The following is a 21091-nucleotide window of genomic DNA, read 5'->3' on the forward strand; positions in this document are numbered from 1 at the left end:
AGGGAAAGTTCAAGAAGCGGAATCACTCTTCAACTACAGCGATAACACGTCTTGGGATACCTACAATGAAAACGACTTCGTACCGGCGTTTTTTGACGAAGTGCGGGAAAGCAGTTCGGAATCAATTATTCAAATTGCAGAGGAAGTCTGTGAAGGCAATCTGCAGTGTCTGTATGATACCCTCACCACGAAAAATCCAACTGTTGGAGAGGCCACCAAAGTTACATCTGATCAATTGCAAATAGATTCTGAAGACCTTGGTAAGACAGTGATGTGTTTGACATCAGGGTTAATTATCGTCTTCGGCAAAATGGTCATCCTGTAGAATTCTCATCCTGAAAAAGTGAATTTAAATCAATACTGAAAACATTTCTGATGGCAGGTGGACGCTTGCTCCGTCTCAATTTTCAAAATAGTGAAATAACACACGATCGGCGTATATCCAGAAATTGCTGCCAGTATGTGTTATGAAGTACACTTTGAACAATTTGGTAGTAGCAGAGGTAGAATACAAGCTACTTTTACAACAGAATTATAATCTTTTTTTAATATCACGCTACCTATTTCCCGTTATACCATCGATATGACTTACGCCGGCAGACAATCTGAACATCTAACACCTGTTGTTTTCCGTAAGCCATAATTTGATAATTTACCTATTATGTATATTTTATATTAAAACATTAAATGTTAATTTCATTGCAGCAAATTACCCACCTACCATCTTTGCAAATACGGTTATCAATGCCAGTGTTGGCGAGCCAGTGGTTGTTGAGGTATTCGCCACTGACGTAGAGGGCAGTCCCATCGATTATTCCCTGAAAACTCCAATTCCATACAATGCAACAATGTATTCAAGTAAGTTTGGTTTGATGAAATCTTTCCTTAATTCTGAATATTGCCCATGATCTCCACCGTAGATGAGCGTATTTGATAATTTTGATAGTGAGTTGTTGAATTTTCGGAAGGTGTGGTATATATTGACAATTTTGACGTGATTGCATTTTTTTAAAGTTACCGTAAAATCCCAGCTGTAGGTAGAACGTCCCCTCAGATATTGGCCTTAATGCTAAACGATTTTTATAGATTTTTATAGATTTAAAGTACGAAGATTTAGTAATTTTCCAGCTTTTATGCCGACAAGATAATACAATTGATTATTTAAGTTTTATAGAGAATCCCTTATAGCTATACACATTGAGAGAGAGAGAGAGAGAGAGAGAGAGAGAGAGAGAGAGAGAGAGAGAGAGAGAGAGAGAGAGAGAGAGAGAGAGAGAGAGAGAGAGATCTGATAAATCTATTTATATATTACACAGATGGTACGTTCGTCTGGACACCGACTAGTTTGGATTCTGTGTTGATAGGCTACGTGGCATCAGACGGTCAAATACAATCTACTTTTGTACCGGAAGTTAGACTTTGCCATTGCCAAAACAATGGAACCTGCAACTATGCGGAATTCATCGACGGAAGTGACGTCGTTGACGATAAATTCGCCGTAAGTAAAAGACTAAGGTTACTAGAGCCTCCATATCGGTGGTAATGACCGCCTCAGTGGTTTTGCACATTTCTATTGACGATCTGATATGCTCAAAGTCATTCAAGTTATGTTCCAATCAGTACTTGTCACTGACATATTTTTAAATATCAGCTTCCTGTTTGGTGCATCGTGTAAGTGGTTTCTTTTATGATAATTCTACAAATGCAATACAAATTTCAGCAAAATATTCGTACCAACGTTTGAACACCTTCATCTTATTGTTGTAAAGAGCAGCTTTATTCCTTTTTTTTATTTTAGGTGGTTCCTTGTGATTGTCCACTGGCTTATACCGGTGACTTTTGTGAAGAAGACTATGAAGGGTGTTTAGACGAGCCGTGTTATCCCGGTGTACTGTGTTTTGATAATATTGCGCCTGAAGACGGTGTCAGATGTGGTCCTTGCCCGCCTGGACTTGTTGGAACTGGATTTAAATGCTATGGTAAGACACCTAACATCCAATCCTATGTAGAATTATATTCATTATGGTGTGTATATAATGTATGAATGCCTGCCTGTGTGTCTGTGTCTGTGTGTCTGTCCGTCTGTCTGTATGTATCTATGTATATATCTATGTATAATCTATGTATTTATGTATGTGTACATGTATATACATGCATTCTCGCACGAAAATATGTCATTGCTTTCATGATATCATATATCATATCATAAATCATGATATTGAAATACCACAATACTCGTACTCTTTCTTCAGATTTTGACGAATGTTATGAAGGACAAGATTTCCACAATGGTTCTATTTGTGATCAAATATGTACCAATACGTATGAAAGTTTTGAATGCAGTTGCTATACCGGATACACTCTCCATCCAGACGGTATCAGCTGCATAGGTAAGTTTACAAAGATCATTGTCACGTGACTTCCTCCACATACGATTAATGTATCACCTTAGTCTGAAATATTTTTCTTCCAAAAGTTGTTGATGGACTAGATTTGCCCTGGCCGCTCTGCTTTCTCTGGGGTGCGCAGCAGTCACTGGATGTGGTCATCGCATTCACTCCCACGGTCTACACCACAGTGTACCAGGGTATATTGCTTCAATTTACTGTTCTATATATTTGTATGTCCACGGACTTGGGCCAAGTCTACGGACGAATAACAAATTGATAATAGTCTTTACATAATCAAATGTAGCAAATGGATTAATGGAATGTCAAGGCAATACTAAAAATGTCGATATTTGAACACAACATTTTTTACGGATTAATCAATCGTACAAGGTAAAGTATACTTCTATTAAAATTGTGATACTGATATTTAACATAACACAGTGCAATAACTATACTCATTCTATCGATGTACGCTATCAGTGAAATGTGTCACTGTGATCAAGTTCTATCATATCAGGCAGCATCGGTTTCTCGTAAATACTATGAAATCGATTAAGTGGTTATGATGACAGCAATGCAACAACGTACAGTTGTTCCACTGATGTGTAATGCTATACGATCATCAGAGCCTGCACACACCCCGGAAATAATGCATTGTTTCTGACTATTATACATATTGCACGCAGATATCGACGAATGTTACATCAATATCGATGATTGTGATCCGAGGGCAGTTTGTACCAACACCGATGGAGGTTTCTACTGTACCTGTAACCATGGATACAACGACGCCAATGGAGATGGGACGCTGTGTGAAAGTGAGTACACCAAGATGTTACGAAATGTATCGTAAATTAAACTCACATAATATTTGTGCTGGTATTTATCACAACTTGACTGAAATTTCGTACTCTGAGAAAGACAAGTAGTTGAAATTGGTATGCATATAGAATAAATCAAGTCGTCTTAGATACAATAGAGTTCATGGTTTTGATTTCCATTTCAGACATTGATGAGTGCGTAGAAGCGCCCCCTTGTGACGATGATGCTGAGTGTCAAGACACAATTGGTTCGTTTATTTGTACATGTAATGATGGATATGAAGGTTCTGGCTTCGTTTGTACAGGTATTTATTTGAGAATACGACATTATTTGTTGAAGAGGTTTCAATTTCGAGTCACGTTATTTTTCGAGGTCAGATCTTTCAATTTTGAAACATCACAGCTTGTGAAGAGATATTTAGATAGTTCAAATATAGATTACCTACATCTCGTTTTCAAACAAAATCCAGGATATCAACAGAAGCAAATAGGGCATCTTCACCTTAATGTCGAGCATGACATTTTAGACATTCGTTTTTATTGAGTTGAATCCATGTGATTTAGCCCTGGTTCGCCTTACAACTACGGATCAAACAACGTAAAAGATGACAGTGTGAATAGATCATAATAATAAAGCTTTGTTTATATGACTGTAGCACTGCTGAGCAAATTAATTCAACTCTATGTTTTAGCAACAGTCATTTTCTGCAAAATGTGCCCCTTGACGTAGTAATTGTTGATAGATTTCAGCGCCAAGCACTACCATTTTGACTGTATAGCGTATGTGTACAAAGTATTGTTTAAAGAGTGAAGCAACATTAATATTTCATATTAAGTATTCATTACGGCTACTGTCAATCGACTGCTAACGTTCAAAAACAAAGTCAATTTTCATGGCCCGAGTTGAATATAACTGACGGCGCGTTATTTCCCCAGACATCGATGAGTGCGCCACCTTTGTTGATGACTGTGACATCCATGCATCGTGCACGAATGTCATTGGTTCATTCACCTGTCAGTGTGACTCTGGATGGGCGGGAAATGGTACACACTGTACCAACTTCAACGAATGTGATGACGTCAACACCAATGCTTGTCATCCAAGAGCCACGTGCAATGATGTTATCGGTAGCTACAGCTGTACATGCAACATTGGATATGCAGGAGATGGGCTTATCTGTGAAGGTAAGGTGTGCTTGAGACAGTGAGTTAATAAATAATCTTGTGTAAATCACGGCAATTATTTCATCTGGTTTTGATAAAAGTTGTCCACATTTTCCTAATTATACTGTGAAAAATTGTTAACGTAAATCACATGCCAGTGTCAGTCAATGAACTTGAGTTATTTTGGACTTCCATCGTTCGACGAAGAATCAAATAAAGATTAAATAATTTATCTGGAAAGATATTATAGCGCAATAAATGCGTTGTAAGAATTTGTTACCGAATTAACCGACTAAGCGAGGTACAATCCTGCTAAGTATAAGTTCAAAGTACGTCATACAGACAGAAATTATGTTTTGTTTTATTTTGCAGATTGTGATGAGTGCGAAAACGGCCATGATGGTTGTGTCGAGAACGTCGCTGCTTGCATTAATGCACAAGGATCGTATTATTGTGAATGTTTGCCTGGTTATACCGGCAATGGATTTAATTGTTCAGGTCAGTACAATATTTCAAAATCTCCTCAAACCTACTAAACACCAGACTCCTTCTCTTATGACGACACTATTTGCACCCTGTTCTATACAACGTGTCGGATCGATTGTTCTTCAGTCAGCTTTGTGTGTCATTTGGTTTTTCATTACTCTTCTTTAAGTTAAGAAAAGAGGGAAAACAGAAGATCTATTTATTATGACTAACCAGAGCTGTCCTTGAAACGTCCGCGAAATATCGCATCAGCTGTAGGATGGAATTACTAAGTATGTCTTGATCAAACAGCTTCTGTGCTACGTACACATTAAGATTCTCAAGAAAGAATCTCAATGATAGAGAGATGAAAGTAATTGTACTTTGATGTATTTCGGTAGAAGTACAAAGTTATGGTTGATTTCCATTTCATGTTACATTCAAATTTGTACATTTCAGACATTAACGAATGTGAAATAGGCACGTCCACGTGTTCTCAGTATGCTGATTGCGTCAATACCATTGGTTCGTACATGTGTGAATGTATAGAAGGTTATGCTGGCAACGGGATTGTCTGTAACGGTTAGTTTGCAATTCTAAATGAACGTATTTCAGTATTTTCTAGGGATGAAATTATGTGTACTTGTAACGTATGAGAATATTATATCATGCTGGACCGTGTACGCAGTACTTTGCTGATATGAACACAATATATACGTTAATGGTTAGCATACTATCTATTTTTACGAGGCTTGTCTTTGAATCAAGGTTAGTCTAAATAGATTCAATCTTGTCTTTCTACCGATCTGTAAACTAGATACATTAGATTGATAAGATCGCCTCATATGATTTAATCATTTTTCAGACATTGATGAATGTCGTACCCCATGGAAGGTTGATTGTAACACCAATATTGGAAATTGTTTGAACACTCTTGGAGGCTATGAATGCCAGTGCATTGCCGGTTACCAAGGAGATGGAATTAATTGTACAGGTATATATCTGGTTTATTTCATTTTATATATCCTCATCCTGTAATCATTTTATTTTAAATCAAACCTGTTGATTTTCGCGTCCTGATTAATTCTGTTTCCTTTCTCACAACGCCAGACATCAACGAATGCGCCACCAACGATGGCAATTGTGATCATCCACTGTGTACTAATCTACAAGGCGGGTATCAATGTTCATGTAACGCGGGATACCTACTTGACAACGATGGCATTACATGCAATGGTATGTATCGCATCACACTGCATCGGTCCCAGCACGCTCGTACCAGTATTTTGTCACATACCATTGCAAGAAATGGCGTGGCAATTCATAAGTCATGATGAACACACAACGCACACGTAAATTCTGTCCCCCAAAGTGTCGAAGTCAATGTGTATCCACTTAGCGTGCTGTGCATTCCATTAAATTAAATATACTCGACATGCACGTTCTACATGCATTTGTTGTTTGTTTGTTTGTTTCTATGTTTGTCTGTTCATCAGTTCAACTCTCCCGCTGTCCTCGCCCAATCATCACATTCAATTATTTACCTTCAATTTAGATATCGACGAGTGCTATCTGAATACTGCCAATTGCTCACAGGGTTGTAACAACACCATCGGTGGCGGCTACAGTTGTTATTGCTATAATGGTTTCCAAGAGGACTCTAACGGATGTCAGCGTAAGTTACACTTTCATCATGCTAACATTTTCGCTTACATCCTATGCATGACGTCACAACCTCGGGATAAAGTCAACTTCAACAATATTGACGATTGGTTTGTGTGTGTGTGTGTGTATGTGTGTATGTGTGTGTGTGCGTATGTTTGTAAGTATGTTTATCTGTGTGTGACAATCACTTTACATTACTCCACTGACTGACATCACCAATTCACTTTGCATCTTACTGGTCCAGGATGTATCGCATGGTGTAGTTTGATGACGTCACAGATGATACATATTACCATGAATATGCGGGAGACAAAATTGGAACGCAAATTCACCTATTATGTCAGTTATGTTTGTTTGTGAACAACGAGGACTGGATGTCTGAGTATTTTGTATGTTTCACATTAAGCAGAGTCGTGAGATGGGAAGTTGGGAAAATCGACTTCTCCAAGAATAATGTCTTTGCACGCGGTTACAGGGACTATAAGCTTACTTTGAGTTAATCCAAAGGAGGTGAGAAACAGACGTATCGGTCTGCTCTCTACCTTAATGATATCACAGATGGATGAAATCAAGGCATCTGTGCATTCTGCCAACAAATCCCCATCTTATTTCAGTCAGTTGAATAGGAAAGCTACATGTTGTTACCTGTAAGAAGAGACAATAATAGTTATCACAAGAGTCGTGAAAGAAATTGTGCCATAATTACCGGGCCTTTATTTTTACTTCTTGTCGATTAAACTTTTATAGCGAAATAACGTTTATCCCAACATGTTAGTATTTTTCCCGATTTTCCTTAAACAGCTCTCGAAAAATGTAAGAACCTGACCTGTGAAAATGCTTGGTGTTACGTGATGAATGGCGAAGAGTTATGTCGGTGCAATGGAGGGTACAAGTTTCTGAATGGCAGCAGTTCAGTTTGTATAGGTAAGACACTTAATCAACCATGGTTTCTTTCTTGTTTATAACAATTCTGAGTTGAAAAGACAGCTACAGTTTACAACTACGTAGTATATGAGGGCGCTCGTCCACCAGAATCAAGTCATACAATATGAAAATTGCCCAGACCGTGACGACGGGTGCATACAGTAATACAGTGACGTCATTTGGTCTTAAATTTAGTTTTGTTATTTTCCCAGACATCGACGAGTCAGTGGATCCGGATTACCCTCATCGATGTCAACAGATCGTCACCAACACAGTACCCGGATATACATGCAGCTGCTACACAGGATTCAAATTGTCTTCAGATCAACGAAGTTGCCAAGGTATGTTTATTCATAGAACCTAGTTTCTCAATGGTCTATAGCTTATTACGGTGTTAGTGAAAATGTTTAAAAATATTATTCTCACTGTATATAATATTCCGTTCTTTTGAGTCTTGTGAATTATTTCCTTGAAAGATGAATTTTACTTTACCACTGAAACACTTCAATCTATCATCCTTTGGATTTCAACTCTTCTGTTTGCACTTTTCGTTTCAGATATTGACGAATGTAGAGAAGAAACAGACGACTGCAAGAGCGACGAACATGAAGTCTGTACCAATGTCTACGGTGGTTATCAATGTGTTTGTGATACAGGCTATGAAAACACAACAGGTGTCTGTCAAGGTCAGTTTCAATGTCACTGTTTCGTATTTCTCAGAGTATGTCCACATCCACATTTCTCAGAGTATGCACAGTGATCTTACATAGAACACGTCTAAAGAGATCGGCGTATGCTAAAGTGAATAGTGGGAAGTGCGCTTCGCAGCCGTCCAGTGATAAATTACTATTGTAACATTTTCTTAGCTTAAAAGATACCGTTCAGGTTCATGGATCTCTAATTTCCAAACGCAATTTCTTTTCTGTACGAATTTCATCAGTATAATTGAATTCTATCTCATAGTAATAGTGATACGTACATCTCTTGTTCAGATATAAATGAATGCTTGAATGGCGACCATGGCTGCAGTTCAGACGCAGTTTGTAACAACACAGTTGGATCTTACTTCTGTGAGTGTGCGGAAGGATACACTGGTGATGGGTTCACTTGTGAAGGTCAGTATATCGGATATTATTAATCGACCGACAACAACGAAGCTAAAGATTAAGAGGCATACTTAAGATTAAGAAATATACCTATGAATACTTAGGAAGTTATTGCATGCAAAGGGCTGCGTCAACTTTAACCGATGATAGACCTATAGACTTTGGGATAATTCTCTTCAGAAGTTCACTTTTGTCAACGTTTTGATGGTCAGATTTTTCCTGGCCACCCTTTTCAGACACCCAAAATTGTTCTCTATGATTAAGTTTTCTCTATCATTCATTGTTTTAAAACAGAATTCTTAACATTGTATTACAGATGTTAATGAATGCAACCATCCATCGCCGTGTGATGATAATGCAAAGTGTCAAAATACGATCGGATCTTACAACTGTTCATGTAAGGATGGATATCGCCTTCATGAATTACTTTGTGAAGGTAAGACGTTGTTCACAACTAAAAAGTGACGCAAAATAATAAAATTAATGTCACTGTACGCACACATCGATAGCAAACAGTGATTTTCAAATTCCCGAATATCATACCGCGTTATGTGTTCATTAACGTGTAATTAGAGAGTAGGACAACACGCTGATTCCATCGCGAGTTCGATCTGCTTTCATCGTTTAATCCGACCAATCAACTTGTTTGATTTCGCCAGGGCTAGTCAGCTTTGTAAAACCTTGTCAAGGTTCCTTTAAATTCTAATCATGTATCAGAACATGTAATTACTGATTGCTGTCTCCATGATCATAAAAAGACAGGAAATGCTGTACGAAGCTCAGGAGTTAATGCATTACCGTGCGACGTCCATTGGGGAATTCACAAGACAAACGATGACATCTTGTGAGACAGTCAGTATCTACAATTGTTTTTACACGCATTACAATCGATATGGAACTTTGGAAGTACTACATCTCTTTGATGTTTGCCGCAGTATCTTCTCCGTCCTGTATCTTGTCTCTCCTAAGTCCTCTGCCTATGCAAAGTACGATGACTTCTGTAATGAATTTGATGAACCTCATGGGTATTTAGTAAATTTTCACCATTGCATTTCAGATATAAACGAATGCTTAGAGGGATCGGATAATTGTCATTCAGAGGCAAATTGTACCAATACCGTTGGATCTTTCATATGTATGTGCAATCCTGGTTTCCAAGGAGATGGGATGCTGTGCTTTGGTAAGCTTAAAGTTTTTATCGATGAGAGAATAATCTCGTCACTTGACATAGTGTACTTTTAATATTGTCGCTTCTTTTGTAGTTTCTGTAAAAATCCTGGATTTCTTGCTGACCTGAAGTTTGAACTTTGCCCTCTGATTCGCTTCCCAGACGTTGATGAATGTAATGTGGATATTAATGACCCAAGAAGAGCTGATTGTGACGTCATAGCAACATGCAACAACACAGTTGGCGGATACCATTGTGAATGTCCTATTGGTTTCCATGGTAATGGTTCATTCTGTGCAGGTAAATCAACCATTTAAGTATTTATTCATATCTATAATGGCTGGAACAGTGTTAATTTGTATTGCGCAGTTATGCATGAAAGTTCAGAATTCATTTTGGTGACGAGTAACTCCCAGTCTTAGCATGTGTCAAGCATTCTGCAGTGCTAGCATAATTGACAATGTGCTGATTGACATCGTGGCTATGCTAGACTGTTTGGTCAATAGTTTAATATATTAAAATAGCAACGGTTACCGATACAATGTCCTTATACATTTAGCTTGCGTACCATTGTGCCTCCTGCAGATACTTGCATTCATGTGATTACAATGACTTATAAAGTCTGATAGTATCACTATAGTCTGTGATCAGAATATAAGCTGCCGGTGACTCTGCTATCTGTAAACGACCGGTTTTTATTTGACACCCGATCGATTTATCTGTGAACCTACATACTCTGTGCTAATATTCACATTATTTTCATTTCTTGCACATAGATAACGATGAGTGTGCGAGTCGAGATACCAACACTTGCAGTAACGAGTCAGTATGTCAGAATATTGACTTTTCTTACACGTGTAATTGCCTATCGGGTTACCGATCCATTAGCAGGGACGAGTGTGTTGACGTGGATGAATGCCAGGAAAATCCAACGATTTGTGACGAGAATGCTAAATGCAGAAATGCTCCGGGGACTTACAGCTGTAGCTGTGTGCAAGGGTTCACGGGAAATGGCACTTATTGTGTCGGTAAGATTGGTCTATTTCCTTCGGCTTTGTAGACTTGTTTTCGCAACAGCATTGATACAAGAGAAATTTGAACGATTAACTTATGCACGTACTTTTAATTATAGCTCAAGAGGATATTGGACATTGGAATTTCAACTTGCTCAAATAGAAATACAATTATAGAATTGTTCCTTTCAGAGCGCATATTTTCAATTTGGTACCTTAGGCTTCATTAGCAATGTAGTATTCATCGGATAACACTTTGCATGAACGAATACTTATAGATCGCTTTTCGAGGTTTAGGTGACGTCATCAGCTGACAGCCGACTGAAACTTAGGATAGCTATGACGTTGAGATTGAAATTCGTTCACACAAGTGTTGTGGCGCAATTATATTCACCTATAATAGGATTTGAAGAAATTAAATTTCCTGAATTCTAATGCCGAACATTTAATTTCGAAACCGCTATTCAGTTTTGGGGGGTTTACCGTTGTCCTTTGACAGATGTTGACGAGTGCTCATCACCTGATTACAACAACTGTGACCCGGTTGCTGAATGCACCAATTACGTTGGTGCCTATTCTTGCCAGTGTCCATCCGGGTACTTAACGGTCAACAACAGTGCTGGTAGGATTTGCCAAGGTCAGTGACTAAGTTTATTGCAATCGCCGTTTCATTTAGGTCTTGTGACAACAGAGTACTGAAGGCATATTTCAAGATACAAGACGTCATTTGTCATCCTTCAAAAAATCTGATCAACTTTCTCTTTAAAAATACTCTTATTGTAATTTCATAAAATTAGATGATCCCAGTGTGAGAGTAAATTCTCCTTCAATCGTACTTGACGTACATGAAAAGCATAAAAAAGTTTTAATTTAGGTTGACTGTTAGAAATACAGACTCAAGACACTTACTTGCTACTCTTTCGTTCCAACCAATCCAGATTTTGACGAATGTTTACACGGAACTGACGAATGTGACTCTGAAGCAGGTATCTGCACCAACACCGATGGTCGGTATTATTGTGAATGCAAAGACGGTTACCAAGGAGACGGATTCACCTGTTCAGGTAGGAGAGGCTCGTTGATATCTAGATGGTATGTAAATGTCAGCTATAATAATTATGACGTCAGGATTTAACAGCTGCTTCCTGAGTCTCAAAACCCTGCCAGGGGTGAAAAACTCCAAATACCTTGCTTGAGTTATCCAGAAAATCGGTTTACTACACAGGAACATGTGGACTGGTACTTCTTTATCGTGAATGGTGTCTGAAATCTAAGACGACTGTCGGAAACCCCTTGACATTAAAAGATATCCCAGTTGTGATATTGGAAAGAACAGTACCGTACACCTACTAACAATGCTATACTGTATCTGTGTTGCCTAGCAATAAATGACCTATCAGAGCTTATTGAAACACTGGGATCAGAAAATTGAAGTGTTGCTACTTTGTAACGTAAGTTGTGTCATAGTAAGAATATATGTTTCTCTCTATGCCAGATGTTGATGAATGCACAACGAAACCATGTGACTTGGAAACCAATCAGAGATGTCGCAACATACCTGGCAACTTCACTTGTGAATGTCTAAGCGGATATTTCAGACAAGATAGCTTATGTAAAGGTTTGTAGTTTGATAACGTACCATGTTGCAATGCCTTATTTTATAATTTGTATTCCTTGTCGGCCATGGAGCTGCCACAAGCGCAAAATCGGTGAACGTCCGCTTCATATTCTGTTCAACAGGGAATTCAATTCAGGATACAATAACTTTCAGTGATATTTCTTTTTTAAACAACCTGACTACCAGCAATTCAAAATTGACTCCATCATTAGAAATAAATTAGTAAAAACATTATTCCTATGCATCGCGTATTTTCAAATTAATGCTTTTTCTTCACGTTCTAAATACGATACTGCAGAAGATTTAGAAATTCATCCATGATTGTTTTAAGTAAGCTGACTTTTATCATCGAATTTTCATTTGCAGAAGTTACTGCCCTTGAAGCATCGGTGATATACATTGGTATTAACGGACTGGAATGGACCTACACAGAGGATCTCAGCTACAGTGGTACCACGCAATATCAAAGCTATGCAGATATAGTTGAATACGATGTAAGATTCCATTCCCTCTAATGTCAAGCGAGCACTAGATGTTCGTCATCTAGAGTATCGTTATTCAATGCACTATGTAAAGCCCCTTAGGGATCATGATAATGTAATCCCTCAAAGTTGTGACTAGATTAAAATTCTACACAATATGTAATGACTCACATCTAGTAATTGATATCTTGTATAAGTGATCTGATATTTACGACCGTCTTCAATTTTTTTCCTCCTATTATCCAATTTAAAATAAAAATTGATGCAGGCTGCAGAAATGTAAACCTGGACAACTTTAACAGGCCAGGCATGTATTATAAAGCATACCGTGCCATACTAAACGAAAACATTATTGAGATGAACTGTACATTAATAATCGTCTTCTCGCAATGTTGCAAATCACAGTGCGAACATAAAGCCTTTATTTACGAATTTAAATCCTTTGACTTTTTCGCAGCTTGACTATCTGTTCGAGAATAGTAGCATTGCGGACGCCTACCTTGGTAGCCGTGTCATCAGAATGGATGACGCCAGTAATCGAGTCTTGGTGACGTTCCTGATCGATCTGGTTCCGCAATCAAATGTCACGGCAAAAGACATCGAAAGTGCATTCGAAGCAGGCTTGACCGGCAGATACAGTAATATTATCAGTGGAGATGACTATGTCGTTGCCGGGTCATTCCAAGTCATATTGCCCGGTAAAATTGCATTCTACTCATTTTACACCATTACTTTCATCATGAACCGAGTTTTATTTCACTGCTGCCGATACACTCTGAAATGTTTTAGGTGTGTGGATAACGACTTTTAGCAAATTAGAATTACATAACATTCAAATCGTGAAGTGTAAGGCTTAAATGAAATGCCACTGATGGCATTGGGAAATTGTGAATTGGTTTAACGGTATTTAGCCATTAAACGCACACCCTGTGAAAGAAACTAACATCATTCAACCCTTTCTATTTGTACTGGACCATAATAGAAGTACGTTATTACATACATACGCATCATGGCAACCACATCGTGTAATAAGAAATTTACTTTTTTTTCCTGTAGTTAATAATCCTTGCTTTGACCAGACCTATAATTGTGATGAGAGAGCTTCTTGTGTATTTGTCAGTGATGGCAATTATACTTGTGAGTGCAACGATGGATGGGTGTTGGATAGCAGTTCTGGCAGTTGTCAAGGTAACCTTACTCTTCATCCACGTCATAGCGTCTTCCAACCTCTTTGTTTTCAAGGATGCATAGACCATGTATAGTTGTTCAGCGTTGGTGTCCATGTATGAGTAGTTTCAGTGGTTTCATTTGAATAGAGATGCAAAGAAACTGGTCAAAAACTTTAGTCATGTCTTGAAGTCTATCCGAGTATTCAACGAAGCGTCGTCCATGAGTTTATCCGAATCAAAGAAAGTTCAGTCGCGGCATCATTGCTGGGCTGGTACAGTAAAAAATTGGCCGACCAGCGGGAATCACAATACTGGTTAAAAGGCAGAGGATAAAAACTGCAATAGTTAAACAAATACAGTAAAATACTGACCGACCAGCGGGAAATAAAACACTTGCAAATCGCAGAGAGTAAAAACGATTTGCAAGTGTTTTATTTCCCGCTGGTCAGTCAGCATTTTACCGTATTTACTGTATTTGTTTTAACTATTGCAGTTTTTATCCTCTGCCTTTGAACAAGTATTGTATCTCCCGCTGGTCGGCCAATTTTTTACTGTATTCATTTTCACTTGCTGCAGTTTTATCCCTCTTTTGAGGTCGTTTGTAATTTTTATTGTTTGGGCTGGCATTTTACTTCTTCAATCTCAAAATGCGGTTCGTTCAAGACACAAACTATCACCCTTACATCATCCCATATTAACCTTTCCTTCATTTTTGGTCAGATATTGATGAATGCGCTGAAAGTACAAATATATGCAACGACACCCTGCAACAATGTGTGAATACTTATGGAAGCTACGAGTGCCAGTGTCAGCCAGGATACTTCAATGCCAGCCAAACCAACGCAACCTGCTCGTGTATGTACATGATATTATTCCAAGCGTACATTTTGTATTTTGACGAAAAAAAATTCGGTAACTTAAAAGAAAAAGTAGAGCGATACTTTGCATTCTTTTTTTCTATACATTTCAACCTGTACTGCTTAAAGAGTTGTTTTGAAAATATGTACTCCCCAGCATCGGCAATGACGTCAGCGTGTAATTTCCTAGTCATGCCAGCTTACATGGGGTAATTTTCAACTTCATAGAAAGAAAACTTGGTCCGCAGCTTTATCTTCACCGAATTGTCGATTTCCCGTTTACCATGAAATGTCGCAGTACTTCGATACGGTGCACTTCCTTTACTTTTCACGCTTCGGAACCAGTCACCTTGTAGTACATTTAACAAAACTAGTAATTTGTGTATTCAACAATGATGCGTCATTGGTCTTTCATCGCGAAACAAGATCTTATTGGATTACTCACATATGCGACACAGTGTTACCAATCACAGCACGGTGAATGGTCCATTCAGTAACTTTTCCTAAACGTAATCGAATACAACATCAAAAGAGAAGAAAACACAATAAATTTCAACCTCGGCTCTCCTTTTCAATGAATTGGCATACATTAAATATACATGTATACAGTTATGTATGTCAAATTGAAAAGAAAACAATGTAAGAACATTGCTGAACAATGCATTTAAGCTAAATTTAAAGCCCAAATAGCTGCGAATTATATTAATTTTTTATGATTTTGTTTTCAAATTAACGTTGGTTCGTGTAAATATGCTGACTGAAGGACATGTATAGACTTATCACTGCTACCTGATTTGGACCAAGACTACATATTTTAACAAGTTAGATAATGAATGGATGCCGCACCCGTAAAATGGCGCCCCCAAGAAAAGTACAAAAAATGCAGTATTTCGAGCACATACACATGGTAATCATCCAAGAAACAACCATGATGCCATTTACTTGAATGCACCCACACGATGGCCGACAGTATGTTGTCGTAATCTTTATTTTCTCTCACATGATTGGTTTTTGAAAATGGCCGGAAATCTAAAATGATGGTAAAATGTTTGAACATGCCACTTTCGACACTTATGACAGTGACCTTTTCGGTCTTTAATGGGTCTTATTCAGAGAAAACTCTCGGAAAACTGAGGATATTATGAGATCGGTTTATTACACATTCGCAGCTATTGGGGCTTTAACTTATATCCTTAATTCGAATTTAAAAAACAATGCCATATATCCATGTGTCCGTATGTGAATGAACATTTGCTTTTCGCTTTTCACAGATGCCAGGGCATTTTCTCTTGAGTTCACTATTCTTGAGATCAATGACATTGAAGCTGTTTTTAAAGAGGAAATGGCAGATACAACAAGCTCGGAATACTCAAGGCTTGGTAATAAAATCAAAGAAACGGTAAGCGATAATCATGCATGTAAGACACAGAATCTTTGTAAAATTAGTTCAATATTCTATATTTATTTCTCAAGCAAACCCTAGAAACCATAATACTTTTAAAATCTGTATTCTGTCCTGACAAAAGTTGTCAACCTCTTTCCCGCGTACTTGCCATTACACGTCATGATCTCCCCCCCCCCCCCCCCTGACAAATGTGGAATTTGAAATATTCGATGCAGGACGTGACGTTAACAGACTGTTAGCACGAATAGATTCATGGCACAATGCGACTAATGAACATTTTTCAAATCCAAGGAAAATATCATAGATATTAAGATTATTGTAAATGTCATGTATGCATGTAACAAACCGTCTGTATAAATTGTCCGTCTCGTTCTGTCGTGAAAACAAACAAACAAGTGTAAACTAATGGCTCATGGGATTTCATACATTTTAAACAGCTGAGGTACGTCTTCTTAAGAAGCCCTATTACCAAGCAAGACTATTACGGCGTTGGAAATTTGCAATTCGAAGATGGCAGTATAGTTGTGAGACTGGTTTCCTATCATTCCGAGGTGTCTACATACGGGGCTGATATCTTAACTGCGATATTGCTATCCTTTGAGGACACGTATGGGGAAATAAAAATCACATCAGGCTCACTGTCTCTAGTTATACAGTCAGCTAGTGTGCTCTTTCAAGGTTTGTGATCTTTTATGCTTCACTTTTCACTGTTATGCCATGTTAAAGAAATTGATCATGTGACAGCTTTAAATTCTTACAATGTGGACCATGCGAACCTAAGTGTACGTTTAAGGTCGGGGATCGGATAGTTAGACATAGAGATGGTAGGATCGTACTGATATACAGTAATAATTAAGAGAGAGAGAGAGAGAGAGAGAGAGAGAGAGAGAGCATGATAGTGAAGGTACGTGTTTCTCAACATATTTCTGTTCTCTTCTCTTGCAAAACTTAACAGATTACAACGAGTGTGCAGATGCGGACAGCAACGATTGTTCAGTAAACGCAACGTGTCTCAACACCAATGGTAGTTTCACTTGCCAGTGTAACGAACAGTTTATTGACACTTCAGAAAGTAAACCTGGAAGGGTCTGTGAAGGTATGTCTGTTCTACAGGAGTTGCCTTAAAGAGATATCTCATTTAAAGTATGGTGTTAGATTATGATTTGAGAATGCAATGTTTACTTGGCATTCTCGAAGTTTTTCATTTCAAGACATCCTGCTATTCTACCTGAACAATGGTATGTACTCACTCGTCTTTATTAAAGCTCTACATCAAGAAATTTGCTAACATAACTTAGGTGTGTATTTTAGCTCAATAAATTGTGAATCTACGATACATGTATCTCTAAAATACGGTGCTACGGTTTGCAGCTGTAAATGTGATTTTGTATCTTTAGAATGTAAACTTCAACTGCTGGGAGTATACATTTAGTAAATGAGATTCAGAAACACAGTCTTTTTACTCATTTGCACAGGAATCTGTCCTGATAATTATTGTATGAATGGTGGTACGTGTCTTGGAAATACTCTTCAGACCATATATTGCAAGTAAGTAAATCTTATCTCATCGGTAATGTACATCGTGTAAATGCACGTGGAATCATCGTTAAAACTCGATTTTAAGATAATATCATCGCTGTCTCTGATGGCGTAGTTTGAAATATTGAAATCATTCACATTTCTGTCTGTCTGTCTGTCTGTCTGTCTGTCTGTCTGTCTATCTATCTATCTATCGCACCAATGTATCTGTTCTTTCCAGCTCCCAACAAACCATCTACATATTTTAACTCTTTAATCAGTCGATGGACACCAATATAAGCTAGAAATCTTCCCAAAATACTGCACTCAGCGAGCGCGCAGACTTTACCTGGTTTTAATTTGTTTTTCTCCCGTTCAAATGACTTCTTATGTCTCGGCGCGTTGAAATACCGCCTAGAATAGAAATTTAAGTTTGAAATCAAATTTTTAACACTGTGAACATATTTTTGTACAAAGGTGTTTGCCAGGCTATTCAGGGGATAGATGCAATGTAACTGTGATTGAAACCACAACTGCCGATGAAGATCTTGACACTACAGAGAAAGGTAAAATACTACCGTTATTGTGTTGTTCAGACAATTTGCACGCCATCATACGAAACGTTCAGAAATAACTTGCAGGATAGAAACAACGACATTCAACTATCTTATTGGAGGAATAACTTTTGCCGATTCCATTTGATTCACTAGATGACGACATCCTTGACGTGGTAGCAATTGTTGTCGGTACAACGGCTGCTGTCTTATGTGCCGCCCTCACCGTTGGATTGGCATTTTACTGCAAATATCGCTACAAGAGAAGGAAGCAGCAGAGAGACGAGCGACGATTGCGCGGACCATTAATGTATCGCAATCGTGGTGCCTACGGCGGCTACTCTATGTGGCACCTAACAGAGACTGGATACCGCGAGATCCCGTCGATGATCGAGTCTTCTCTTCCGATCCTTGGCAGAATAGCTCCACAAGCTCAGAAGGAGAGCCGAGCACCGTAAACAGTCGAATGCGAGGCTTTTTCAATGAAATTAGAAATGCCTCGATCTTGCAGGTAATGTCGAATTTTGATTGAATTTTTATCTTTACTCACAATGATAAATACGTTTTTAATTTTGCATTAAACATATATTTCATCAGAAATATCACACTGGACAAAAAGATAGACGAAGTAGAGCAAGTTTGGAAACTGTTCGTCGAAAATGTTTATGGTAGTTAGGACTACGCTTACACCAAGTGTCATGATGTTTATGTAGTTGTAATAATAACTCTTTGCAAGTCGTGAATGCATCCATTGATTTTATTGATGTGTCATTGAGTTTATAATGAAAGTTTGAACCATGTTGACTAAATTTATCAAAGTTACGATGGACCAGTTATAACGCCCTGCATAATGACCTTGATGACACATTGGCAGGGCACTCTATTGTTTGGCTCGTCTATCCCCGGAAAATGTGATTACCATCATGGATTTTTGTTCTCATCTACTAAAAAACTGTTCTTTTTCAATTTCTGCTTCAGGACCGTATGAGAGCGCGTGTACCAGAATTTGACAGATTTGGTGCCACAGATAATCCATTTAGTCGCCTCGAGAGGGCGGAATTTGTCCGGCCTTTTATCGTCACTGGGCAAGAGGTGAGTATAGTATTCGAACTTACTTGTAGTATCTTAGTCCATGTAACCCTAAATACACCTTCTGACACATAATTGAGATGAATAATGTCGATAACTGGCGCGTTATGTCGACAAATGTGTTAAATAGTGTAGGTTTTTAATTCCATGCATACGGCTCAAACCTAACCATAGCGTTCTCTTTAGTTGCGACAGATTGTTGCATGTTCGATATTACAACACTTCGGAACTTTTAATGGTCAAATGGTTGGATGAACGAGGATTAAAATGCTGAGTGCACGTCACACAAACAAACGTAAAATGAACAAGATAGTTCATAGTTCAGAAATGTTTATATATCGCAGTGTGTAGCTCTATAGTTCTATTCACATTATTCACTTAAGTTGATGAAATGAAAACAATCGCACAAACAAAGAAACTATGTCTATGTCGTTGGAAATAAGCAAAGTCCCCATCAAGGTCTAGAAATATACACGAAGAAATCAAAGGGAATCTTACCTTTCCTTGATATGAAGCAATACACCTTTGTTGAATATTAAAATGTCAGCTGTTTGAAATCTTTCCTGAAGTGAAATAATCCCATACCTTGGTCCACTGACTAGACCTCGATAAACCGTTGATGGCAGTCTAACTATCCTTCTCTTTTTATTCACCAGTATTCGGGTTCCGAGTACGGCAGCTCAACGCCGTCAACTTACACACCCAGACAACAAAATCGAAGATACTCAAGACAACGCGGTGTTCATGGCAACAACGCCACACCAGAACAACCACCAGGGCTCCTTGATCATGAGTATTTTTAAACAGCATACTTGACCCGATAGTTTCCTGACTTCAACTCAACAGGCGTGACCTCAATATGAAAGAATGCATCCAGCTAATTACGCGACAGAAGGACATTTAGCCTCGTACTATCAGTGTTAATTACCTGACATACGTGCACGTCTAAAGAGATACATAAAATATGCGACATGACAGTTCTTTGAAATATATGGCATCTATCATATTTTAATTTGATGGCTTGCTTTATGAAAGCCGACCATCAGCAGAATAAAATTATGCAACCCATGCAAAATGAAACCATTGCATTTGCAGCGTAAAAACAGAGAAGACACGTGAAGGAAACAACATTCAATGTAAAGTAAACAGTGCATTCAAACAAGCCACTTTTGACCTTTTTAACCTAAATTTGGAACAATCAATGGTCTTGACACAGGACAAACAAACAAGAAGACAAATGATATTAGTTCGAATATAGATGTGCTCTCATGTCGTGTAAGCCAAGTTAAAACATTTTCACAACTAACTGCTAGATTTTGCTAGAACTATTTTATTTGAAAATTATCTTCAATTAACATTCTTTGCCCTAAGAGATAACATCTCTTGATTTCAAAACATAATAGTGTTTCTTGAATTTGTCATACAGTTGTCATTTTTGCAAGGCTATTAAGACTCTAGAATGATAATGCTTGTACATGTACGAAATCGTATAGAGCACGTGATATTTAATATGTTTTACAAATTAATTAGGTGAAACGGGTTTACAACCAAAGATATCGTAGTATGTTTTCAATTTTGATATTGGTCTTGATGTATTACACAATTATTCAATCGGACCATGTTGATAGATTTTACCTGCATAAGTGATATCTATTGAACATTACTATACAAGGGCGCTATAAA

The 21091-nt window shown here is 38.0% G+C and overlaps 1 protein-coding gene across 1 annotated transcript in view; it reads left to right on the top strand.

The window, feature by feature from the left end:
- Positions 1 to 20810, top strand: part of LOC139117874 (mucin-4-like) — a 38635-nt gene extending 17825 nt beyond the window's left edge. Inside the window, exons 21-56 of the mRNA XM_070681108.1 lie at positions 3 to 260; positions 706 to 858; positions 1317 to 1498; positions 1799 to 1979; positions 2253 to 2390; positions 3077 to 3208; positions 3397 to 3516; positions 4148 to 4396; positions 4748 to 4873; positions 5300 to 5422; positions 5706 to 5834; positions 5951 to 6076; positions 6396 to 6515; positions 7307 to 7429; positions 7642 to 7770; positions 7987 to 8115; positions 8422 to 8544; positions 8852 to 8971; positions 9593 to 9715; positions 9866 to 10003; positions 10480 to 10731; positions 11216 to 11353; positions 11655 to 11780; positions 12212 to 12334; positions 12701 to 12828; positions 13274 to 13514; positions 13873 to 14004; positions 14706 to 14840; positions 16114 to 16241; positions 16685 to 16925; positions 17203 to 17343; positions 17723 to 17795; positions 18243 to 18331; positions 18476 to 18830; positions 19298 to 19411; positions 20065 to 20810. Of these exons, the coding sequence (XP_070537209.1) occupies positions 3 to 260; positions 706 to 858; positions 1317 to 1498; positions 1799 to 1979; positions 2253 to 2390; positions 3077 to 3208; positions 3397 to 3516; positions 4148 to 4396; positions 4748 to 4873; positions 5300 to 5422; positions 5706 to 5834; positions 5951 to 6076; positions 6396 to 6515; positions 7307 to 7429; positions 7642 to 7770; positions 7987 to 8115; positions 8422 to 8544; positions 8852 to 8971; positions 9593 to 9715; positions 9866 to 10003; positions 10480 to 10731; positions 11216 to 11353; positions 11655 to 11780; positions 12212 to 12334; positions 12701 to 12828; positions 13274 to 13514; positions 13873 to 14004; positions 14706 to 14840; positions 16114 to 16241; positions 16685 to 16925; positions 17203 to 17343; positions 17723 to 17795; positions 18243 to 18331; positions 18476 to 18777 (5171 nt within the window). The 3' untranslated portion in view covers positions 18778 to 18830; positions 19298 to 19411; positions 20065 to 20810. The remainder of the gene's footprint in view (positions 1 to 2; positions 261 to 705; positions 859 to 1316; positions 1499 to 1798; positions 1980 to 2252; positions 2391 to 3076; positions 3209 to 3396; positions 3517 to 4147; positions 4397 to 4747; positions 4874 to 5299; positions 5423 to 5705; positions 5835 to 5950; positions 6077 to 6395; positions 6516 to 7306; positions 7430 to 7641; positions 7771 to 7986; positions 8116 to 8421; positions 8545 to 8851; positions 8972 to 9592; positions 9716 to 9865; positions 10004 to 10479; positions 10732 to 11215; positions 11354 to 11654; positions 11781 to 12211; positions 12335 to 12700; positions 12829 to 13273; positions 13515 to 13872; positions 14005 to 14705; positions 14841 to 16113; positions 16242 to 16684; positions 16926 to 17202; positions 17344 to 17722; positions 17796 to 18242; positions 18332 to 18475; positions 18831 to 19297; positions 19412 to 20064) is intronic.
- The last annotated feature ends 281 nt before the right edge of the window (positions 20811 to 21091 follow it).

The sequence above is a fragment of the Ptychodera flava genome, chromosome 18 (assembly GCF_041260155.1).
Source record: "Ptychodera flava strain L36383 chromosome 18, AS_Pfla_20210202, whole genome shotgun sequence".
NCBI lineage: Eukaryota > Metazoa > Hemichordata > Enteropneusta > Ptychoderidae > Ptychodera > Ptychodera flava.